Source organism: Manis pentadactyla, chromosome 7 (assembly GCF_030020395.1).
Source record: "Manis pentadactyla isolate mManPen7 chromosome 7, mManPen7.hap1, whole genome shotgun sequence".
NCBI classification, from domain to species: Eukaryota; Metazoa; Chordata; class Mammalia; order Pholidota; family Manidae; genus Manis; species Manis pentadactyla.
In genome coordinates, this window is record NC_080025.1 from 134,938,077 (window position 1) to 134,958,796 (window position 20,720).

General features: G+C 44.8%; 1 protein-coding gene across 1 annotated transcript in view; it reads right to left on the reverse strand.

Moving 5' to 3' along the window:
- The window catches only part of KIAA1549 (KIAA1549 ortholog), a 125,241-nt gene that overhangs the window by 27,568 nt on the left and 76,953 nt on the right, over positions 1 to 20,720 (reverse strand). The window contains exons 10-15 of the mRNA XM_057504802.1: positions 18,925 to 19,109; positions 11,152 to 11,348; positions 9,571 to 9,685; positions 4,832 to 5,038; positions 2,017 to 2,246; positions 931 to 1,084 (exon numbers count right to left, since the gene is read on the reverse strand). Coding sequence (XP_057360785.1) covers positions 931 to 1,084; positions 2,017 to 2,246; positions 4,832 to 5,038; positions 9,571 to 9,685; positions 11,152 to 11,348; positions 18,925 to 19,109 — 1,088 coding nt within the window. The remainder of the gene's footprint in view (positions 1 to 930; positions 1,085 to 2,016; positions 2,247 to 4,831; positions 5,039 to 9,570; positions 9,686 to 11,151; positions 11,349 to 18,924; positions 19,110 to 20,720) is intronic.

A 20,720-nucleotide genomic window follows, 5' to 3' on the forward strand; every position in this document is an offset into this window, starting at 1 on the left:
CTGGCATATTTGTGTAATTGCATTGTGTCTTTCAGTGTTAGTTACTTGTATAACTCAGGAGGCAAAATATAAAACTCAAGTAAGAAATGACTGGTTGCACAAGCACAAGGGTGTGTTTTGCTGATTTCTCTCTGAAGAGGATGGCTTTGTAAGTTTGCCTCCAGAAGAAGGAAGGGGTTTTATGCAACAAGACAGGGCTGCACCCTGCTGCAGGGCTACAGGTGGCCACCGAGCATCCAAGCACTGCTGGAGTCTGGTGTTCCCGCTCCCTCCTGGGGTATCTTTGGGTCTGAATTTCTCACAGACCCTTGCAGAGGCTTGTCCTTTCTCCCCTACTCAATGGGGTCTGTGTATGTGCTATCAGTGTCTGCCTCTAACACTACAACCGTCCATGCCCATTTCTGTTCAAAAAAAAAAAGTTTAGTTCTGTATTTCTTAATTTCCATTAAGTTCTTTCTTAAATTAAAATACATATATATGTTAAATCAAAATTAAATATATATCAGCAAATACACTATCTTCTTAGCACAGGGAGCACAGGGGAAGAACAAAACTCTAAATAACTCTCCTATTACCAGGAAACCCAAATAACTTTCTAACCAGGAGAAAAATGATCTTCTGGACGTTTCTGTTTTCGAACTAACCTCAAGAAGTGCCCATTCTGAAGCCTGAGAGGACAGGGCTTGCATATGACAGGGAAAAACAGGGAGTATGTTTTCAGAGGGCTCACCCAGCAGCGCCCAGTCCCTGGCTCAAGTCTCCCCTCACAGGAGCAGCCCGCCCCTCCCCACCTCCTACCCTCATGCCCAGCCGGCCCAGGAGCGCCGGCCACGGGGCAGCCACGACACATGGGGCAGTGGCCACCACGGCCCAGGCTCGTCAGGGAGCCATCCTACCCGGTTTGAGAAACAGAAGTCAGCACCAACGCACCGGGCAACCGATGTAGGCAGAGTTGTGGACACCGGGGGGCCTTTTGTAAGTGCCATCGCTATCGGTGGTGATGAGCCTGTCCTTCTCAGCATCTCCGGGGCAGCCGTTGACCTGGTGTTTCCGGCGCAGCTTAGGGGAGCGTTTTATCCTCGAGCTGCCAGGAGAAAAAGAGGTTGGTCCTCATGGGTGATAAACCTTCCCGCCATGGGCTCATCGACTAAACGCTAAGTATTTCCGGAGCACCTGATGTGCAGGGCCCTGCAGCAAACACCCCAGGGATGTAAACGAAGTGAGACATGGTCTCTGCTCTAAGGGAGCTGGGGTCTAGCTGGGCAGGCTAGGCTCAACACGGAACAACAGACTGTCCTGTGGGGCCGAATGTAGTCACGACACTTAGTCACAGACCCTCAGAGGAGGGCCAGGGCAGCGTGAACCGCTGATACCATGGCTGGCTTCTTGGGGCCCGAACTGGGTGTTGAGAAGCAAGTAGTTGCTGCGGGGACTGGAAGGGATTTGGGAAGAGGGTGTGAGGTGCAGACACGACAATGCCAAGGGCCAGAAACAGGGATGCAGATGAACACTGGGGGCAGTGAGGCGAGTGGCTACTTGGGGGGAAATGTGTCTGTGCCAATAGAGCCTGGGAAGCAGCTAGACCGGAGAGGCAGGGCCCTCCGGTTACAGAAGCACAGACACGTGGCAGACAACCAAAATGACCTAAGCCATTTCAGGTGTTGGGCAAAGTGTACCTGAAAGCAGCGTTTACAGAAAATGCATCTGCCTTAGCGGTGGGGGTCTGGGAGACCAAGAGACCAGGCTCTGAGGCGAGCTGTGGGAAGAGAAATGAGAGGCCCCCGGGCAGCCAGCTGGGTGACCAGGCAGGCGAGGCTCTGGGGTGGGCGCGGGACGGGGCAGGAAGGGGCGGACGGAGGACAGGGGCCTAGACCCGGAGGGGAGAGCAAGCCGGGGACAGCGTCCCGAGGCATCTGGGGTGCAGGCGGGAGAAGGCACGCGGCCCAGCAGCGCCGCCTTTCTGTGCTAAACCTCATGGGGGTGTCCGCAGACTCCCCCTTCGGCCCGGCGCCCCACCTCTTCCGCGGCTCTATGAACACCGAGGGCACACTGGCCGCGGGGTCCAGGATCTTGTCGATCTGCATCTGCGCCCGGCGGTACACCCGGTGCCGCTCCCGCTCCCGCGTGTCGCCCGACGACAGGTCGTCCACCACCGGGAACTCGTAGTGCCCGCGGCGCTTGGCGCGCAGCCGGATCTTGTTCCGGTGGTGCTCGATCTCGGATTTGTGCCGCAGCGCCGTCTGAATCTGGGGACACACAGAACGTTCTCGAAGGTTTCTGGGGCCCCACGGAGGGCGTCTTTTGGGAGGACGCCTTTTGGGAGGACCTTACCGCCACGCTCCTTCCCGTGACCACGCCCTGGGCTCCCCAGGGGTCCGCAAGGGCGCCACCGGGCAGGGGTGCCCACAGGGGCAGGATCCCCGAAGAGGCCGAGCGTGTGCGAGGAGGGGGCCCAGTGTCAGCCCCCAGACCCAGGCAGAAATAACTCGAACCGGGAAATCGGCCTGTGACAACTTCGGAGACACTAAGGGACCCTGACAACTAGTATAATATGCCCTGAGGGAGGCTAGACATTTTCCATACCCAGTAAGGTCACTACTTTAAAGCTTTTCAAATTAAGACGTTAAAGACAATATTCACATTAAACAAGAGAATGCCTATTTACCGATAATTATCTACATGAGATGCCCTCTCCCCAAAGAGAGGCATCCACCTATAAGGAAACATCACTGGCCACCTGGGGCCTGAGCTAGAACTTGAAGAGCTGTGGGTCTGAAGACTGGAACAGTGTGGGAAGACAGTGTGAGGCGCAGGCGCAGGCGCCACGACGGCGAGGGCCAGGCGAGGGCCTGCCTGGGGCAGCGGGGCCAGCGGCTGCGGGAGCAGCGGGTCTGCTGTGAGGCGGTGCAGGGTGGGAGGGGCTTGCTTTCACCAAGGTGTGTCCCCTTGCTTGGTAAGGACTCAGCTCTGTTTCAGAGGCCTTAACATCAAGCACTATGGAGACGGGGAGAGAGGAAACCAAACTAGGACTCTGACTGGAGAAGAGAGCAGGATTGACCACAGGCCCAGGTAAGATGGAACATTCTGGGCTACACCACACTGGACCAAAAGCCACGTACTCTTTGAGACTGTTTGAGAAGGAGGGTCAATTTCTTGAGGTTCTTGGCAATTTACCAGCAGGAAAATTAAATAAGCCCCTCTTACTCGATCAGGATCTAATTGTTCTTTAAAATATCTGAGGTCCTCACAGGAGGGCAAAAACATGCTAGGAATTTGCACTAGAACTTTCTACTAAAAAATTACAATTATATGCATAAAGCATATTGATAGTGCATCAGTACTGATAATAATGTGGTTTCTCAAATCGGATTTTCATTGTATTGTTGTGCTTTATAACCAGTATATATATTACCTATATTAATACAACAAATACTACATTTCAAAAAGATAAAGAAAAAATGGAGATGTGTGCTATCAAGTTGTGAGGCCAGGAGCCTGGTAAGCATATTCTCTTCTTTCTTTCATCCAGATGGAGAACCCACTGCATGGGCCCTCACGTGGCTGGAATAGAGGCACATACAGCAGAAGACTGACAGGTCTAGGTTAGGACTGGGGCTCAAACAGTTCTGAGCACTAGTGAGGAGGGACAGTACACACCATAGCTACATCCTTGTGGTCATATCCTTGGCAAGGAGCTAAGGAGCTGTGGGTAGAGAAACTCTAAGAACTCTTGATAAGACTTGTGTAAGATGATACACTTTAAGGATTACCTTCAAAGCAGAAAGTGGGGTTCAAGTGTAGCAACTGCCTATTATTCAACCTGGCAGAACTCTCAACAGCAGCAGATGTATCTCAGAGACAGGAAAGGGCCAGGCATGAAGATGGCTTATGAGTAGTCTTAAATGGCCCTCACTCCATTCATTATTCAGCCCAGGTCATATCTCTCAAGTTCAAGTTAACAGTGACTTGGCCTGGCCTTCTGTTTCCCAAAATCTTAGGAGGGAAGTAGATCTAACCCACTCTTCCAGGATTTACTGGAATAGGGTTTCACGAGGAATTATCTAGATCCTTGGGATGAGAGCAGATTTATCAGGGACCACAAAGTCCACAGTGGTTCCAAGATCACCCTAATTTCAATAACTTACTAAGAGAACTCAGGACTCAGCATTTAGTACCACTTATTAAAGTGATACAAAGGACACAAAGCAAAATCAGCAAAGGGAAACAACACCAGGGGGTGAGATATGGAGGAAACCAGGTACAAATTTCCAAGAGTCCTTTCCCAATGGAGTCACATAGGACATGCTTCATTCCTCTAGCAATGAGTTGTGACTTACTGATAGGCATGTGAAATGTTGCCTACCAGAGACGCTCATTAGTAACTCAATGCCCAGAATTTTTATTAGGGGCTGGTCATATAGGCACTCTCTGCTTAGCATGTACCAAAACTCCAGACTGCTGCAAGTAAAACAGATGTTCAGCATAAGTCATATTGTTTGCACAAACAGCTTAGGCACAGAGCACCACTCTGTGCTGGGAATGGTGGGAATCTTCCCCAAATGCCGGTTTCTAAACACCAACCATGGGCCAAAGCAAGACTGGGACAGATAGCCGTCTCACGTGTGCTACATTAATGCTTTGCTGCATACCTCTGTCCATGCACCTCATAGTGTCCTTGAACAGTATCTGATCTAAAAAGACTGAGGATATTAAAAATTAAGAATACTTCTCAGCAGCTCATACCTTTTGACACTGTAACTTTCATTCACTTTTAAGCACCAAAGTCATACTGTGAGTTTTTATAAAGATGCTTTTTAATTTAAAAAAATACCTCTTTGTTAATTTTGTTGGTTTCTGCCACCCGGTCAGCCAGTATGGAGTGCTGCACCGGAGGCACTGGGATCGGCTGCATAGCGATCAGCTGGATCTTACTGGGGACCCGCCGACTGGCCTCTGAGGAACGGGAGATCCTGTCCACATGCTCAAAGATGGAGGCTGATGAGTGCTGCTCGTTCCCTGAACTGGGTGGTGGTGGGCCTAGAGCAGAAGGAGAAGCAAAAAATTAAAATCATCCTAAAGAAATAGCAAAAAAATCAATCATTATCACACTTTGTGCAAAAAATTGCCCTGTTTTGTCTAAAGGTGTTTCAAAGTCTTGGTAAGAAAAGGTAAAGGGCAGGAAGAACCAGCAGTTGCTCAGTTAGTCAATAAGTAATTTACACAACTTCTAGGAAAATGTTCATAGCAGCTCTGAACTTTCTATCATTTAGAGTGATGTAAATTTACTTGCCAAGGCAATTATAATCTTGAGAAAACCAAAGGATGTGGACATGTAGGCAAATACTGGTTAACAATGAACACCTCTGGTCTTTCATTCTGATGCAAGAAGAAAAATAAATTGAAGAGGTATTAGAAGAAAAAGCTGCTGTCTGCAAGGAATTTGTTCCCTCTTTAAAGAGATGAAGAATACAGTCTAAAATGGTCAAAAGCATAAATTTTATGGAAGGTATATTTTACCACAATAACTTTTTAAAGAAGTAATCAGAACTGCAAAAAAGAAAAATTATTAAATGTATAGAAAAAAGATGGAAAAGCAACACTTTAAAATGTTAACAGAGATTGGATCTTGGTATAATGGATGATGTTCTCCAATTTTTTGTATTCTGTAGTGAGGAATTCTCTAATGAGTATGACTTTTATAGAAGAAATAATCCCAATAAACTTCAACTTTAAAAAGGCGAAGTGAGAAAGACAAAGAGGGGTGAATGGATGTAAATTGCTCTACAGAGCTAGTTAGATATTCTAAGATGACTGACGCCCTCCCTCTAATAAGCCACAGTCACCTCTGAATGTTCTGGACACTGCTTTAAAATAATATGAGTTAAGCAAAGCAGTAAGAAATAGTAGGTGATATTTTACATAAGGAAAGCACGTCTGGTATGTAAGTCTTTGCATTTCCTCTCAATTTGAAGTATATTCATTTGTTATCCCAAGAGATTAGAAATGATTTATATAACTCTGTGAAGAAGGATGTCTGTCTTAGCCAGGAAGCATAACTGTCCAGATCCAGGCTATTCCCAGACTTTCATTCCCTAGCCTGGGCCGGGAGGGAGCCTATTTGTGCAGTGTAAGCACAACCAAGCACCACCATTCATCTGGTGGCAGCTTCTCAAATTGCAGACACAATGCCTAAAAGGAGATAATCAGTTTCACCAGACAGGCTAGCCTCGCTAACCCAAGCTTCCAAAGTAACAGGAGATATCAAAAAGGGTATCCCATTAAGCTACTGTTACCAAAAGGTGAGACCACTTTCTTCCAGGATGGCAGAAAGACCAAAAGGAGCAAAGGCAGCAGAGGAAGAAAGGCCCCTCCACCCTGTGCAGCCTGCCTGGGTACCAGCAAGCTGCGGCCTGCAAACAGCTCCCGTTCATGCTCCATCACACCTTGCAACTGTGGTCCTGGACCCTCCTTCTGTAATTCACCAGTTGCAACTGCAGAAGATGGAGAAGCACAGAAAGCCTCTCTATATACATAAAAACTGGGCTATTTTATCATTTGCTGTACAATGGATACACAGAGATTAATCTGTGTGAATCCTGCCTTAAGGCAAGTAGGGACTTTGGATTAAAACTCCTTTCTCTTCAAATATAAAACAAAACAAAAATGAACCGTAGAAAGTACAATATAGGATAATGTCAAGAAAACAGAATGACAGAGGAAAGGGCCATCTGAATTACTGAAATGCTGAAGCAATCGAACACTTGTAATGCTACATTAGATTATTATCTAAAGGTAAATCCAAACTGTATTATTACCAATGCCTGTATTATTACCCAACACTATCCTGTGAGGCAGGACCACACTGTCTGCTGTTCGTCCTATTCCAGCACCTAACTCACCACAGGCACTTAGTAAATATTTGCTGAATAGATGGCTAAATAACTAGTCACCTCAACTAACTTCCTGTAATTCTACCGCAAAGAGGCCCCTGGGAATCTGCCTTAATGAAAAGATAGGAATATAAATTACCATCACAATCATTTTGTCACACATTCAAGTAACACAAGTTACTTGAAAAACCCTGATGTTATAGGTAGTCAAAACAGTTGCCCTGCAGTCTCATTAAAACTAGTAATTTGCTTTGCCAACTCTGAAGTGCACACACAGAGAGAGGTCAGGCTGGTCCAACATGGCGTTCTAGAAATCTGGAATTTGCGGAATTCAAATTAATGAAGTTCTTGCTACTTAAAAATCACACCCTTGCACACATGCAACCTACAAAGAACATAAAGAAAATACTCAGCATTTCACAGTCCTTGCCTACTTGGTATATTCCTGACGATAAAGAGGACAGCAGGACATTACATTACACAAGGACACAGCAATGCCAGCACGGTGACAGCCTAAATGTTGCTGCCTTCCCTCCAGGAAGGTGTGTGACTCTATCTCATCTCTCTCACACAACTTTGCTAAGGAAACCAGTAGTAATAATGTCTTATTCTATAACTGCAGTAACTGTGAACAGAGTGACATTTGAGTAAGTAGCCTCGTAAGGGTCCATATCATGGTCTAGCCACCTTCCAAAAATGTTCAGGTGGGAAGAGGATAAAATACCACCTGGAACTGGTCAAAACCTAAACAATGATCTTTTCTCAGCTTCCATGGCAAGGTGAGTCCAGAAAATACCAGATGACCTACGATGGCCACCAGACAGCCTTGCCAGACTGTCTACGGAGACCCAGCAGCCATGCCCCCTGCTGCAGTGAGAGGGACCACTGGTCCCAGGCCATGTGGAGGAGGGGCCCAGAATGTTCTCAAGCAATTTCCTGCCTCCATTGATTTGTATTTCATTATGACTTATAACAAAAGAAGGAATTCTGCATGAATTACAAAGTAATTCAAATGCTATGATTAAAAACTCAGAATCTTTTCCATAGGGTAATTCCATTAAATTCTATGCAAACAGTAAAACGTCTTTACGATAGCATGAAAGCTTTAAAGAAGCTTATAAACAAAATTTTACAAGTGAATTGATATTTGTAGTGAAAAAAAAAATCATCATCTGAAAACATGGAAATAAAGTACAGATTCTGGGGTCTTCACTTAGTGGCACCTGAGCTTCCAGGACCTGCAGGAACACCTACTCCATTTGGTCACTTTTCCCAGCCAGCCCTCAGGCCCAAAGCTGACATGTTACTACTTGGATTTTGAATGTACATTAAGAGTGATATTTGATTTTTGTTAGCCATGCAGAATAGACCAACTGCGATGGGTCAGTAAGGAGTTAAGTGCAAGAACTGAAAGCAAGATTTTCTCAGATGTGCAATTAACAGAACTCGAGAAACTCCAGAGACGATTTTTTTTTCATTTTCAAATACTTCTTTCCCAGATGAAAATTAGATTTTAATCCTATCTGAAACAGTGCACCTGTTACTACCATGGTGCTAAATAATTTTTAAGATTCTGTGAAATTGGATCCAAAGAAAAAACCATTTCCTTATTCTAAGAGGATATTTCTCTAACAACAAAAAAGAAAAAAACTGGAAGCAGCTGGCCTGAATCTCAAAACTTAGCTGGATTAGTCCCCTCGGAGTCCCAAAGGCTAAGGGACTTCTACAAGGTCACAAGCGTGACAATGAGAGAACAGACCCTCCAGCTTCTGTCCAGAACCTGTTCAGTTATAGAATATGGTACACTCTGTACAGTATTTTCATACAGAGAAATCTGTAATTACAATGTATAAAAATTACTATTAAAGTGATATCCTGAGGCATCCCAATTTTTTTTGCGTTACTGGAATACAGTCCTAAAGTATAAATAAAATTCTAGCAAATACAACAGGTATACTAGCATATTTATTTCACAGAATCTATTACACTAAGCCTAAGCTACCTGTCGTCACTCCAGGAAATACTCCCAAGCCTATTAACAACTCTGGGCTTAGTTGTGTTACAGCACATAAGTTTCATGACAATACCTTCTAGAAAGGGAATGAAGTTCATCCTTACCTGGCCTAAGAAGGTACAAGCAACATCTGAGTACAAATATATATATATGCTAAGTCATCTGATCATACTGAACTACCTGCTGGAAGAAAGATCTAGGAAAAGAACCGAATGGAATGCACTTAGACTTACGATATATAAACAACTTTCATAGTTGTTTATATATGTCCCAGTGACAGCTGGGACATACTTGAATTGGCTCCTAAGAAAGTTACTGAATCCTAGAGGCAGTTTTGAGACTGGTTTCAGTTTAATTCCTCCTTGTCCTTTAGCAAGGGAAATCATTAGGACTCTAAGCTAAAACAGAATGTGACTATTAACCTCAGAACATACCTCAGTGAATCCCTAACCTCTAGCATGGCTTCCCACTTCAACGTAAACAAATACAAAGTTAGACGGTGACAATCCATGCTGAGAAATTCACCATATGAATGATGAATCTTCCATTGAACAGATTTTTTTTTTAAACGCTTAGCATTTGAAGTAGTATAAATCCCTAGCGTATTGGAATCTCATAATTCCTTTTAACTTAGAGAAAGAGAAGAGTCCCAGACTGCTCTGTGGGGCTCTGTGGGGCTCGGTGGGACTTGCCATTGTTCACTGCTCCTGGCGTCTTGTCTCCTGCTTCCCTCTCACTGGATTCTTCACTTACTGTAGAGTCAACATCTGAAGGAGAAACTCTGCAGACACAAACAAACGCAAACATTAGAAAAAAGCAAAAAAGAGGGGAAAGGGTCACATTAATTGGGATACCAGGCAAAACTTGTAGAAACAGTTCAAAAATTTATCTCACGGCATAATATCTTCAAGGACCATGTTAATAGCACACAGTCACCTCCTGGAGGCTCACAAATGGCTTGGCAGGCTGTATTTCAGCAAATGCTGGAGGGCAGTCCCTCAGCCACCAGGGCCCTGGACTGGCACTCTGGGTTTTTATCAGAGGATCTGGGTAGGTTTCAGGCCTGGTTCCAGGTTGAGCAGGTCTGCAGAATTCCTAGGAATCCAGGGTAGTTCTGCAGTCACTCCACAGAACTCCACATCTTTGGACGAAGACTACACTTACAACACAATGATCACTACTGAGATTTGATTCTATATGTAAAAAGCAAGGGTATCATGAACGGAGGTTGCACCACGTTAGTGAAAATCCTTAACCAGTTAGCACCCCTTCTCTTTGTACTCACTGGCTTAAACTGCAACATGGAATGCAAAAATATTCTGGTGCCCCTGATGAATGCTAAAATTTTATATTAACCATGCAGACCGTTGAGATGTTGTGACTAAGTGTTTAGGATGAAACTATCAGGGAGAAGAAAATACTTTGCAAAATTGTACTAGCATACTCAATATCTTTAATTATTTGATTTATTCTTAGTCCACAAGATAATTAGGCAAATAACATCCCTCGACATAATTCATTTTCTTTTGTAAAGATCATGTTCTAACATCCATTAAATTCTTAAAACTAGGTCAGAACCCCCAGGGTAGGTTTTCTGATAAATCAGAAATTATGACATCGTTTTGAATGCTGGGATAATCACACACATTTTCCCTTCTTAGCAGAAAATCAGGATTTGGAGTTCCAAAGCTCACAGGAAAGCTGATGATTTGAGGCTGAAATAGCCAAAGTGTGATCATGCTAAGACCTGAAGTCTTAATAAAACCTGATTTTGAACTTTGTATTCTCACCGAGCAAAGAAAGGAGGATGAGAAGAAGGTGGTCACCTGCAGACAGAGCAGTGAAGTCACCCCCGCCCCAGGAATAACGGGCAGGGGCAAAGCAAGGCATGGCTGAATGTGTATCATGTGTCATGCACTTATGCATTATTTCTGATACACCTCAACAGGGCCTACCACGGTCATCCCGGCATATACACACTAGAGCTGGTCAATGCCTAATTAAGTTCCAGAGGGACCATCCAGCCATGACGAACAGGAACTCATAATCCTAAGCACTTTGAGGGCAGAAGGCATACGGCCTGCTTCATTAGTCCATAAGAGCAGACTGGGAGCCCTCGGTCTGACTCCTGGCAAGCTGTCATGGCTCCAGAAGTGCTCACTGGCAGCCCTTCTGGCACTAGAAAGTGAGACTGAAAATGGAAACATGCCCTGTGATAGAGAAAAACACAGAAAATCCAATACAAACCTTCCTCTGTGCCGGACGTTCTTGGAAGGGATCTTTGCCTTGGGGCTCGGCACGTCTCCATTCTCAGAGGGCGTGGTGTGGTCCTTCACCGGTCCTGGCAGTGGTGCTGGCTCATGAATAATCAAGACGTCATCCTTGTTGTGCTGACCCAGATGCTGCTTAGCAAAGTCGAAGCCCTTCACACTGGGGATCTGCAGCTAAAATAAACATACCCACAGAGCGAGACAGTCAACCTGAAATCTGAGGACTGTACAGAAAGACACTGTGAGGGCAGACAAGATTATGAATCCCAACTTCTGACCCACAACTGTGCTGGGAATTCCACCAGTCTAATTCAGAGCATCTCTGAAACATCGACTGTGTGCAGTATGCCATTTATACCTAGACTTTGCTGAAAAGACAGATACTTGTTAAGATTGAAGAAGATGACAAGGATTAAATAGCTAGACCATAATTCAAAAGACATCTCAAGGTGATTCTGGATGCGCTGTCATAATAGACTATGAGCTATGCAATTCAAGAGAGTGGAACGGGTGAGGTATCCTTTATAGAGAAGGGACCTTTGTGCCAGGACTTGGAGGACAAGCAGAACTTGGAAATAAAAGGAAGTGGCTACACAGACTATGTTTTAGATCATGCCAAGGACCAGAAGATACCTGAGGCTTGGAAGAGTATTAGCTACGCTAGAAAGGTCAGAATGTTGAGGAGTGAGAGAAGGCTGGACTCTGTGTGCACAACTCCAAATGCCAGTTTCTGGAGCAGAAAACCCCTAGGTGTTTCCAGAGGTACATTTCTAAAATTCAAGCAGACAGGACACAAAGGGACGAATAAGAAGGCCCAACAATATCCAAAAATGAAATGACAAGAAGGCAACATCTTAGCAATGAAAATGGAAAGCAATGAACAGTTTTAGAGACCAGGCAGAAGGGCCTGGAAGCCGAGTATAGACACAAGAGGCAAATGAGAGAAGGAAGCCAGACATGAAGCAGGGGATCCCGAGCAGTGAAAGTGACATTAAGGGGAAGAGATGAGTCGTGCGGCAATGACGACTTGAGATAAAAAGATACGTTTCACTTCAGACATGCCTAGTTTGAAATGGCAGAAAAAGCTCCAAAGGAACATAGCTTAGTGTAGCTGCAGACGGAGGACAAGAGCTTGGAGGAACTTCAGGCTGAAGATGTGACTTTGAGAGCACCTGTGCAGAAGGTGACATGGCAGGAAGCTGAGGTTGCTCAAGATGAAAACAGAGCCTATGGATAAATTGTTGGAGATTATCTAATAGTTTGGAGCTAAGATGAGGAAGAGGAAGCAAAGAAGAAAACAGGTGACTTCAAAGAAGTAAAAGAATCTGTAAAGTTCAATGTAATAGAAGCCAACGGGATAAAGGAGTTCTGAAAAGAAATGGCCAACAGAAGTAATGGGGCACTAAGATGAAGGAGAAAGGGGTCTTGGAAAAAGTCCACCCCTCACCCTGGTGGATGCAGAGGCCCCACCTGGGGACACACGGCACCAACCCGAACCCACAACCAAGAGCACGAGGGCCTCTGTACCCATGGAGCCCAGGCCTCAGCTTGGAGGCTTGGCTAAGCCAGGAAAGGGGCTGGGAGGTGTATGGAAATATCTGGTGACATGAAAGGTGCCAGCGGTAGGTATTAACAGTTTCCTTAATCTGACCTTGTAGAGCATAGGAAAATAAACTGCCTGTCAGCAGGTGTCGCACATGCAAACCAGAGCCCTCCTAGTCAGGCTGTATTCTGCACCTACAGATAGTCCTATAGTCGAAAGACGAAGTCCAAAACAATCTCAGGAGTTCTTTTAGACAATATATTATGTGTCAAAGCAAAAAAATGTATCATATTTTTTCTAACCTTGGGATGAGTGACAACACCAAGGGCTTAGGTGTGTGATATTTAAGGTCTTTTTAGCGCTAAAAATCTAGATCAATGGGTAGATGGAAAGTAGTCTGCAATAATGATGTACACCAGCAGAGGGGGACAAAACTTACTTTAAATATTGTTTACAAAGATGTTGCTTGGCAACAAAAGGCAAAGACCTGCATGCCTTTATTTTCTAAATTAACGATATGGTGTCACAAGAGCAGGCTACGCCACCACACTGACAGTTTGTGAGTGGCACACACCCCTCGGCTCAGGAACGTTTTGTAAAACATGAACCCAAACCTGCTGCTCCACGGCTCCCCCATTCCTACAGCCACTCAGGGTAAGTTTATTTCCTCATTCATTACGGCAGTGATCCTCAGCTGAGCTCCCCAAATCCCTGAGGATGTACACTCTCCTAGGGGCATGCAGCCCTTTGAAGGGAATTCCACTGCTGGTGGACAACCTCTGTAAATGCTCTTATCTAGAAGTGGCTTTCCTGAGAGTGTGCCTGTGTCCGGGCATCATGCCGGTTCCCTTCCCTCTTCCTTCATAAGTCCACCTGCTACCATACAGGAGAGAGGCCACCTTTCACCCACAGGGCTGCTTTTACTCCAACTGCACCCCATTTCAGCTCCATAAATAAAGGTGCCTCTAAAGGAAAGCATAACAGATACAGCCAAGAGTCATTTACATCACCATCATTTACTGGATCTTGGTTAAAATCCTTTTTCGTATATTAACCAGTAAGAAAGAAAATGCCTCTAATGACTGGGAAATAATCTATTTTGCAAGTTAGATGGTTTGCTTTATCAAATTGAAGGAGAAGCCACAGATTGCCTCCTTTGAGCAAAGGTGCCCAGAACAAGGGACAAGCATAAACAGCACTTTTTCTATGGTGCAGGCTGTCTAGGAACAAATTGCCTTCCCTGACAAACTCTCAGGGTTCGTGTAAGAAACAAACACAAGCATGTGTCGAAATGTTTCATAAATGCCAAACTACCATCCAGGTGAGACTGCCAGCACTATTACTGCTGTTGGTTGACGCAACATCAAGCAATTGATACAGTCAACTAAGAATTCTCAGGCATCAGATGAAGCAATAAATATAAATTCAGGTGTGAAATTTTGTAATTTATCAACAGGATGTAAACCCTCATCAACACACGGTAAACTCTCAATAAATATGTGATGAATGAATGAATGAATGAATTACAAAAAGACCAGCACCAAACTTAACTGGACTTTGTGGGGAACCAAGAAAAGGGTACGTGTCATAAATGAAATATATACCCACTATGGCCTTGAAGTCCTGTTGGCTTACTGTTCATTCCAGCTAACATCTTTAAATACATCCATTAGATTTTGCACTGCTCACAGGCTGGGTGAGTCACCATGTTCTACAACAACAGAAATTTGGCAACATGTCTGTGCTTATGCACAAAACAAAAGCCATCTATACACAGAAGGAAAAACTGGAGGAAACAACGCCCCCCTCACTTACGGAACTAGCCCCTTTTGTCTCATCCCTACTTTCTGAATGCTTTTTTTAGTTTTCCTATTTCTTAAAAAAATCTAGAGTTAAGTCTGGCTGTTTGGTGTCCCCAGCTTCTACATGCGTAAAAAGCTTCAATCAGTATTTTATAAAAGAGTCACAATTAATCAGTGCCTTCAGTATTCCCATTAGGACCCAGTTATTTCTGAGGAAGGTGGCCCTTTTGTTCCTTTCTTTAATATATCATAGACGGGACAGGCCCCATTGTCTGTGCCCCACTGGAACATGTCACCGACATGTCAGGGAGGGCTGGTAAAGCAGGTCAGCGCATATCAGGGACATGCCTGATGAATTTTAAAATGCATGAGCCATAAATATAATTTGCCCTGGATGGAACAAGAGAGACTGAAGCCCCAGGACTCAGGTTAGCCTGAACCCCTGGGAAGAGGCAGTTAAGATGACAATAAAAACCACTGAACAAATCCAAAAAGTGTCTGAATAAAATGTGCAATCTCAAAGACAGTGCCGTTGTTCAAGCATTTACTTGATGGATGTGATCTGTGAAAAATCGCCGAAACCACCACGCTGTTTCCATTTAGAAGGTGAAGACGAGGCAAAGCTATTGCCATCAGTGTGTCTCCGCCACAGTCCAGCACAGGGCCTCCGGTCGCCCTGAGATCGTGGAGTTTGGGAGAGCAGTGCCCCAAGATTCTTCCACCTCCCAGGCCACTGCAAGGTGTGGTCAGCTGACCGCAGGCAAACCAGACATCCCACACGTTAGGTGCTACGGGAATCCTTGCAGAGAACCATGAAGCAACCACAGGGGATGAGCTGAGCTTGGCTGGGATGGAAGGAATGCTCAGGGAGCCAACCTCTTCAATCCTTCGTCCACACGACCTCCTGAAGTGGTCGCTCCAAACATACGCAAGTTCAAGCCACTCTCCCTCTGAAAATCCTTCCCTGTTTCCGGGATTACATGTTCTGGTGAAAGAGTATTGTTACTGAGAGATTTAACCAGAATAGATGGTGATATATTTAGGTCTCTCATGGCCCATATTTCCTATTATAAACTTCCTGATAGAAACCCATCCATTATCTGTTACTTCAATAAACTCTCAGAGGACAGCATCCCTTGAGTTCCAAACTGGGTATTTCCTGAGTTTTCTCCTTCTCCCGCTTTTACTTCTGAAGTATTTTTGTGGTACAGCATCACTTCCAACCCCTGATTATACCCCAGAAGCCCCCTGAGCCTGGCCCTTGCCCACTTCCTACTTGTCTCCAGGGTTTGGGCCGTGCCCTTCCTTACAACCTCCGCTCAGTCTCTCCTGACGTGCAGGCCGTTCCCTCCGCCTGCGCCCACTTCACCTGCCCTCAGCTCCTCAACCTCTGAGCTCCAGCCCCACACCACCTCTTCTCGGAAGGGAGAGGCAGCCCAGCTCCCAGCTGGGGAGGCTGCTCCTCCTCTGGACTCCCACAGCACCCTGGACAGACATACTGTGGGGCACCGGCTTTGGGACTGCTTGTCCTCCTCCCTTACTGAGGCTCCGGAAGGCAGCCTGGGTGGTATCTGTGGCATGTAAGCCAGCCTGGCCCTGCCTGCTGAGAGCAGGGGCCGGTGTTCGGTGAATGGATGTACAGTGTCTGGGGCAGCTCCATCTGCTGCCCGCAGTGCCAGCTGGGCAGGAACTGCGGTCCCACGCCAACGAAGGGTGTGGACTGTCCCCGTCAGGAGGAACAAGTTTCCATGGGACCAGGGGCATCTAGCCAATGCCATTTATATCTTTAAATAGAACCTGAACAGGGCGAGGTGGGTCCAAGCTGCAGTTTTTCTGGTACGAGTAAGAAGTGATGACTTTGGACTACAGATTAAAGAGAATACAGATAAAAGACAGACATAGGTTACGTTTTTCTCCTTTATTATTAGAAACAAAAAGAAGACTGTGTCTCAAAATATGACAGAAGGGCCTCTCCCTCTTATCATATTTCAAAACTAATCTACTTCCAGACAATCTGAAGAGGTTTCCTTCTCGTTACAAGGGGAAAGGGGGTGTGGATTTTTGGTCAGCAGATTTATTGTTTCCAGATGTTTGTAGCTCTGGGATTTGCTTAAGGATTTTGAAGAGCAGAGGCGAGGCAGCACCAGGGGCAGGGTGAGCAGAATGAGAAAGAGAAAACAGCCACACAAGAAGGAAAAAGAACTCTGCAGCCCCAGGAAGAGAGCACCTTTTCAAACTGCCCCCAGGAACAGGCTAGGGCCCTTCACCATCACCCAACAATCTTAGAAGAAATGCCTATGAAGAGAAATGTTTGTCTTCAACCGGGAGATCATGCTTTTCCCATAATAAACACCATGACCCCATCTGTATGGTGGATTCCTCTGCCAGCAAAACAAAGACCACACTTCCGAACCGTCACCAAGGCTTTGTCACCCTAAGAGTGTCAGAAGACGCTTACTGTCTCCCGGAATTCTCTGTGCAGAAGGGCTCTCCTGTAAGCACACTGTAAAGATGCATGCACAAATCCTGCAGCACGTGCAGAAAAAGAGCAACTCAAAGGGCTGGAGGTTCTATTTGAAACTCTGCCCATTTAATTTATACCAACATCTGGGATGCAAAAATATTTCGGAAGTAGGAGAAGAAGAAAACTCAGGGAATGTCCTGTTTGGAACTCAAGGGATGCTGTCCTGATAGTTTACTGAAGTAACAGATAATGGATGGGCTCCCACCAGGAGGGTTTATGTTAGGAAATATGGGACATGAGAGACCTAAACATGTCACCATTTACACTGGTTAAATCTCTCAGTAACAATACTCTTCCACCAGAACAAAAACATCTCCAAACCTATTACTGATCTTATTTCAATGAAATTCACACTCTGAATCATTTGGTATATCAAAATGCTTTTTTTCCAGGTTTTTTCCATGCCATTTGCCAGTCTAAACAAAACAACCTTAGCAGACTATGTAAATAATAAATGAAGACAGGTAATAAATATAATCAATGTATAAAATGCTTCCAATAAACTTGATAATCATAACCTTGCAATTTAATCAAGGTTTTATATTTCTTACTTAATTCATGAGAAAAAGAATGCTCTTTAATTACTTTTACAAAAGCAAAATAAATTTTAAAATAACTCTTACATTTTCATTCAGCAGGGGTAGGTTCATTGTGCAGAATTTTTTATACCCAGACAATCAGAATAAATTTGAAAGGTTAATAAGGCAATCCGTTCTTGTTCTTTGGCCTCTTGCTTTTTTCTTATCTTTTAGAGTCAAGTGAGTCCTCTAACTTTGTGAGACTCTCAGAGGGTACAAGTTAACAAGCACAGCAGACTACCACCTTCTAGTCCCTCTGTAATGGCTAATCTGCATGTTGTGCTAAATGTCTGTAGCTAGCAAGTCCCTCTGAGCACCCGGCATGCTGCTTCTGCTCACACCAGATGAACGAGGACTAGATACTTTCCAAGAGTCAACATCTTTCTCTGAAACTTGTATGTGACAAACACTGCAGAAACTGTTGAAACAAGTATGAGAAGAGAACTGCTATTTCTAAAAAAATTAACTGGCTGTTTTGGAAAGACATGGAAAAAGGAGCTGCTAAAAAAAAAAAAAAAAAAAACTGCTGTCAAATGAGGTGTGGGTGAATTAACCCTAAAAGATGACAGGGGAGGGTGGGGTGGGGGATATTGAAAAAAACCTAGACTTTTGCATTCAGGTTGCTCTGCTCTTCTCTAAGAAAACCTGAACTGGAAGCTATAGTTGAAGCCTGATGGGTATCATTTCTTTTAAGGAAGACCACACAGAATTCCTCTCAGTAGACAAACACACTCCAAACTAAAGTAAAATGAAGACGACTTGGGGTGTGTTCAAAGGTTAGCAAATAAAGATCCATTCATGTTTGTTAAGTTAAAATGTTGAAGACATATGTTACCAATTTTTTTTTCATGATTAAGCGGTCTTGATCCAGGTGGGTAAGTAGGCTTGCAATGCGTGGGTGGAAAATAAAGGAGGCCTCCAGTGTAGTGTATGAAAGAAACACACAGATTCAAGAAACCCTCCGAGGGCTCCTGTTCTCTGAAAATAGCCAGGGTTAAAAGAGATCAGAATTCAACACAGAATGGATGTGATCTTCCAACTGATCGTTCTCAAAAATAAAATCACAGTGGATTTCAGAGCTCAGAGCACTGCTAAGCCTCATGCAGCTTCATCTTCTTGCATATACTTACTTCCACAAGAGAACTGGGGTCTCAGTAGCAAACATGAAGGGGCAAAGAAGCACCACCATTAAGGCCAGAAGCGTTCTCCACTAGCTCTCACCTTCCAGTGTCCAGAGCCTGAACTCACCCTACCCCAGCCCACAAGACTGCTTGTGTGAATGCCGGGGACGTGTGCGCCCTACCTTCTGACGCTGCTGAATGTTGGCCACCGTGTCAGGCTGAAAGTCCAACTTGTCCGTGCGGCAGAGTTTCCAGTAGAGGATGACGACGATCACTGTCACCACCAGCACCGGAACAACCACGCCGACGATGACCCAGAGGCTGCTGCCCTGGGACTCCGCAGACGGCCTCTTCACCCTGTCCACGGCTGCAGGGAGAAGGTCTCTCAGCAACTCCCCTACACTCTCGTACTACGCAGCCCTCCGTGCGGTGAATGGGCCTTCTATGAGAAACCTTGGAAGTCCCTGCATTTCCGCTCAAGACAACTGGTTAGAGGCTATCATCTCCTGATGACAGGGAACATGACAGTAAACACAACATAGAACGTTACATCTTCAATACGTTAGGAATCATAGTGAGGTATATGATGTGTCTAAAGGAAAGTGGCTAATTTGATGGCAAAGCTAGGGTAATTCCAGGTCTCCTGACTTCCAGTTTATCCTACCAGCTCTACCCTGAATTCTTACTGCAGGCATGCTTCCATACCAAAATTAGGAATCCCAGGAAGTATTGTATGAACACTGCCTTCACTTCCTCACCTGTGACTCTCCTGAACTCTGGAACATGGCCTTGAATCAAAACTGCTTTACTTAAGGTACCAGTTGTCAATTTTTAAATTTAGAAAGTAAACCAAACTTACTTGTTTTGAATCCACCACTCCCTACCCTCCTACCACCCCTCATCACTGCCTCTGCTCCCCCATCTTTCATGGCCTTGGACAATTATGCTTCAGTTACTCTGCCCTTCTTACCTTCCTTCACCAGCCTCTTTCACACCCTGCCTGCCAGTACCAAGCCCTTGTCTTCTTCATTCTGTACTCATCCCCTCAAAAGACTCAGCTCATGGTGTGGAGGGTCAGGGGGAAAACAGCGTAGCACAGAGAAGGCAAATACTGAATATGTGACATCTTACTACACTGATGGACAGTGCCTGCATTGGGGTATGGGTGGAGACTCGATAATATGGGTAAATTTAGTAACCACATTGTTTTTTCATGTGAAACCTTCATGAGAGTGTATATCAATAATACCTTAATTTAAAAAATTAATATTAAAAAAAAAAAAAAAAGACTCAGCTCCTCTTAAAGCTCATGTTCCAATTATCAGGCTCCAAAAATCAAAATGCCCCCTCCTCTCTGCCCAAACCTCTCACCCACTTAGGGCCTAGGCCTTTTCATAAAAACCCCTCCATGACAACATTAGTTTCCCTTCGAGTTCTTTTGTTCTGCTTGCCTTTGTCTTGCGAGCAGTACCTTACTATTTCCTTACAACCCATTTGATTACATAAATGTATCATCATGACATACTACATTATTTTGCTGTTAATGTGGTCATGACTCTAAGTCTTGTCTTTCAAATACATCTCAGTCTTCCCGGACAGGGACTAACTTTTATGGCCTTTTCACATCCTATAATGGTTAACACATGCTATGGGATCAAAATGTTTCTACTCAAAGATGTAACGACAAAAAGATTCTTGGTGCTGCTTTAAGCTTGGGTTTAGGCCCCTGAGAGAGTGAAAGGGAGAGGGGTGGGCACTCTGAAGCACATGCACTGTGAGAGAGGTGCAAGTCATGGAGAGGAGACTTGGCTGCAAGCGGAAAAAGTGACAAAGTGTTAAAAATTTTATTTTTAAATTTCGCCTGAATATAGTTTATATAGGTAGCTCATTTTGCATGAAAACAACTGACAATATAGAAGGAGTGACAGAATCAAGCTGAGACAACTGGATACTCTTCTTAGTGCTAACCTAGTAAAAT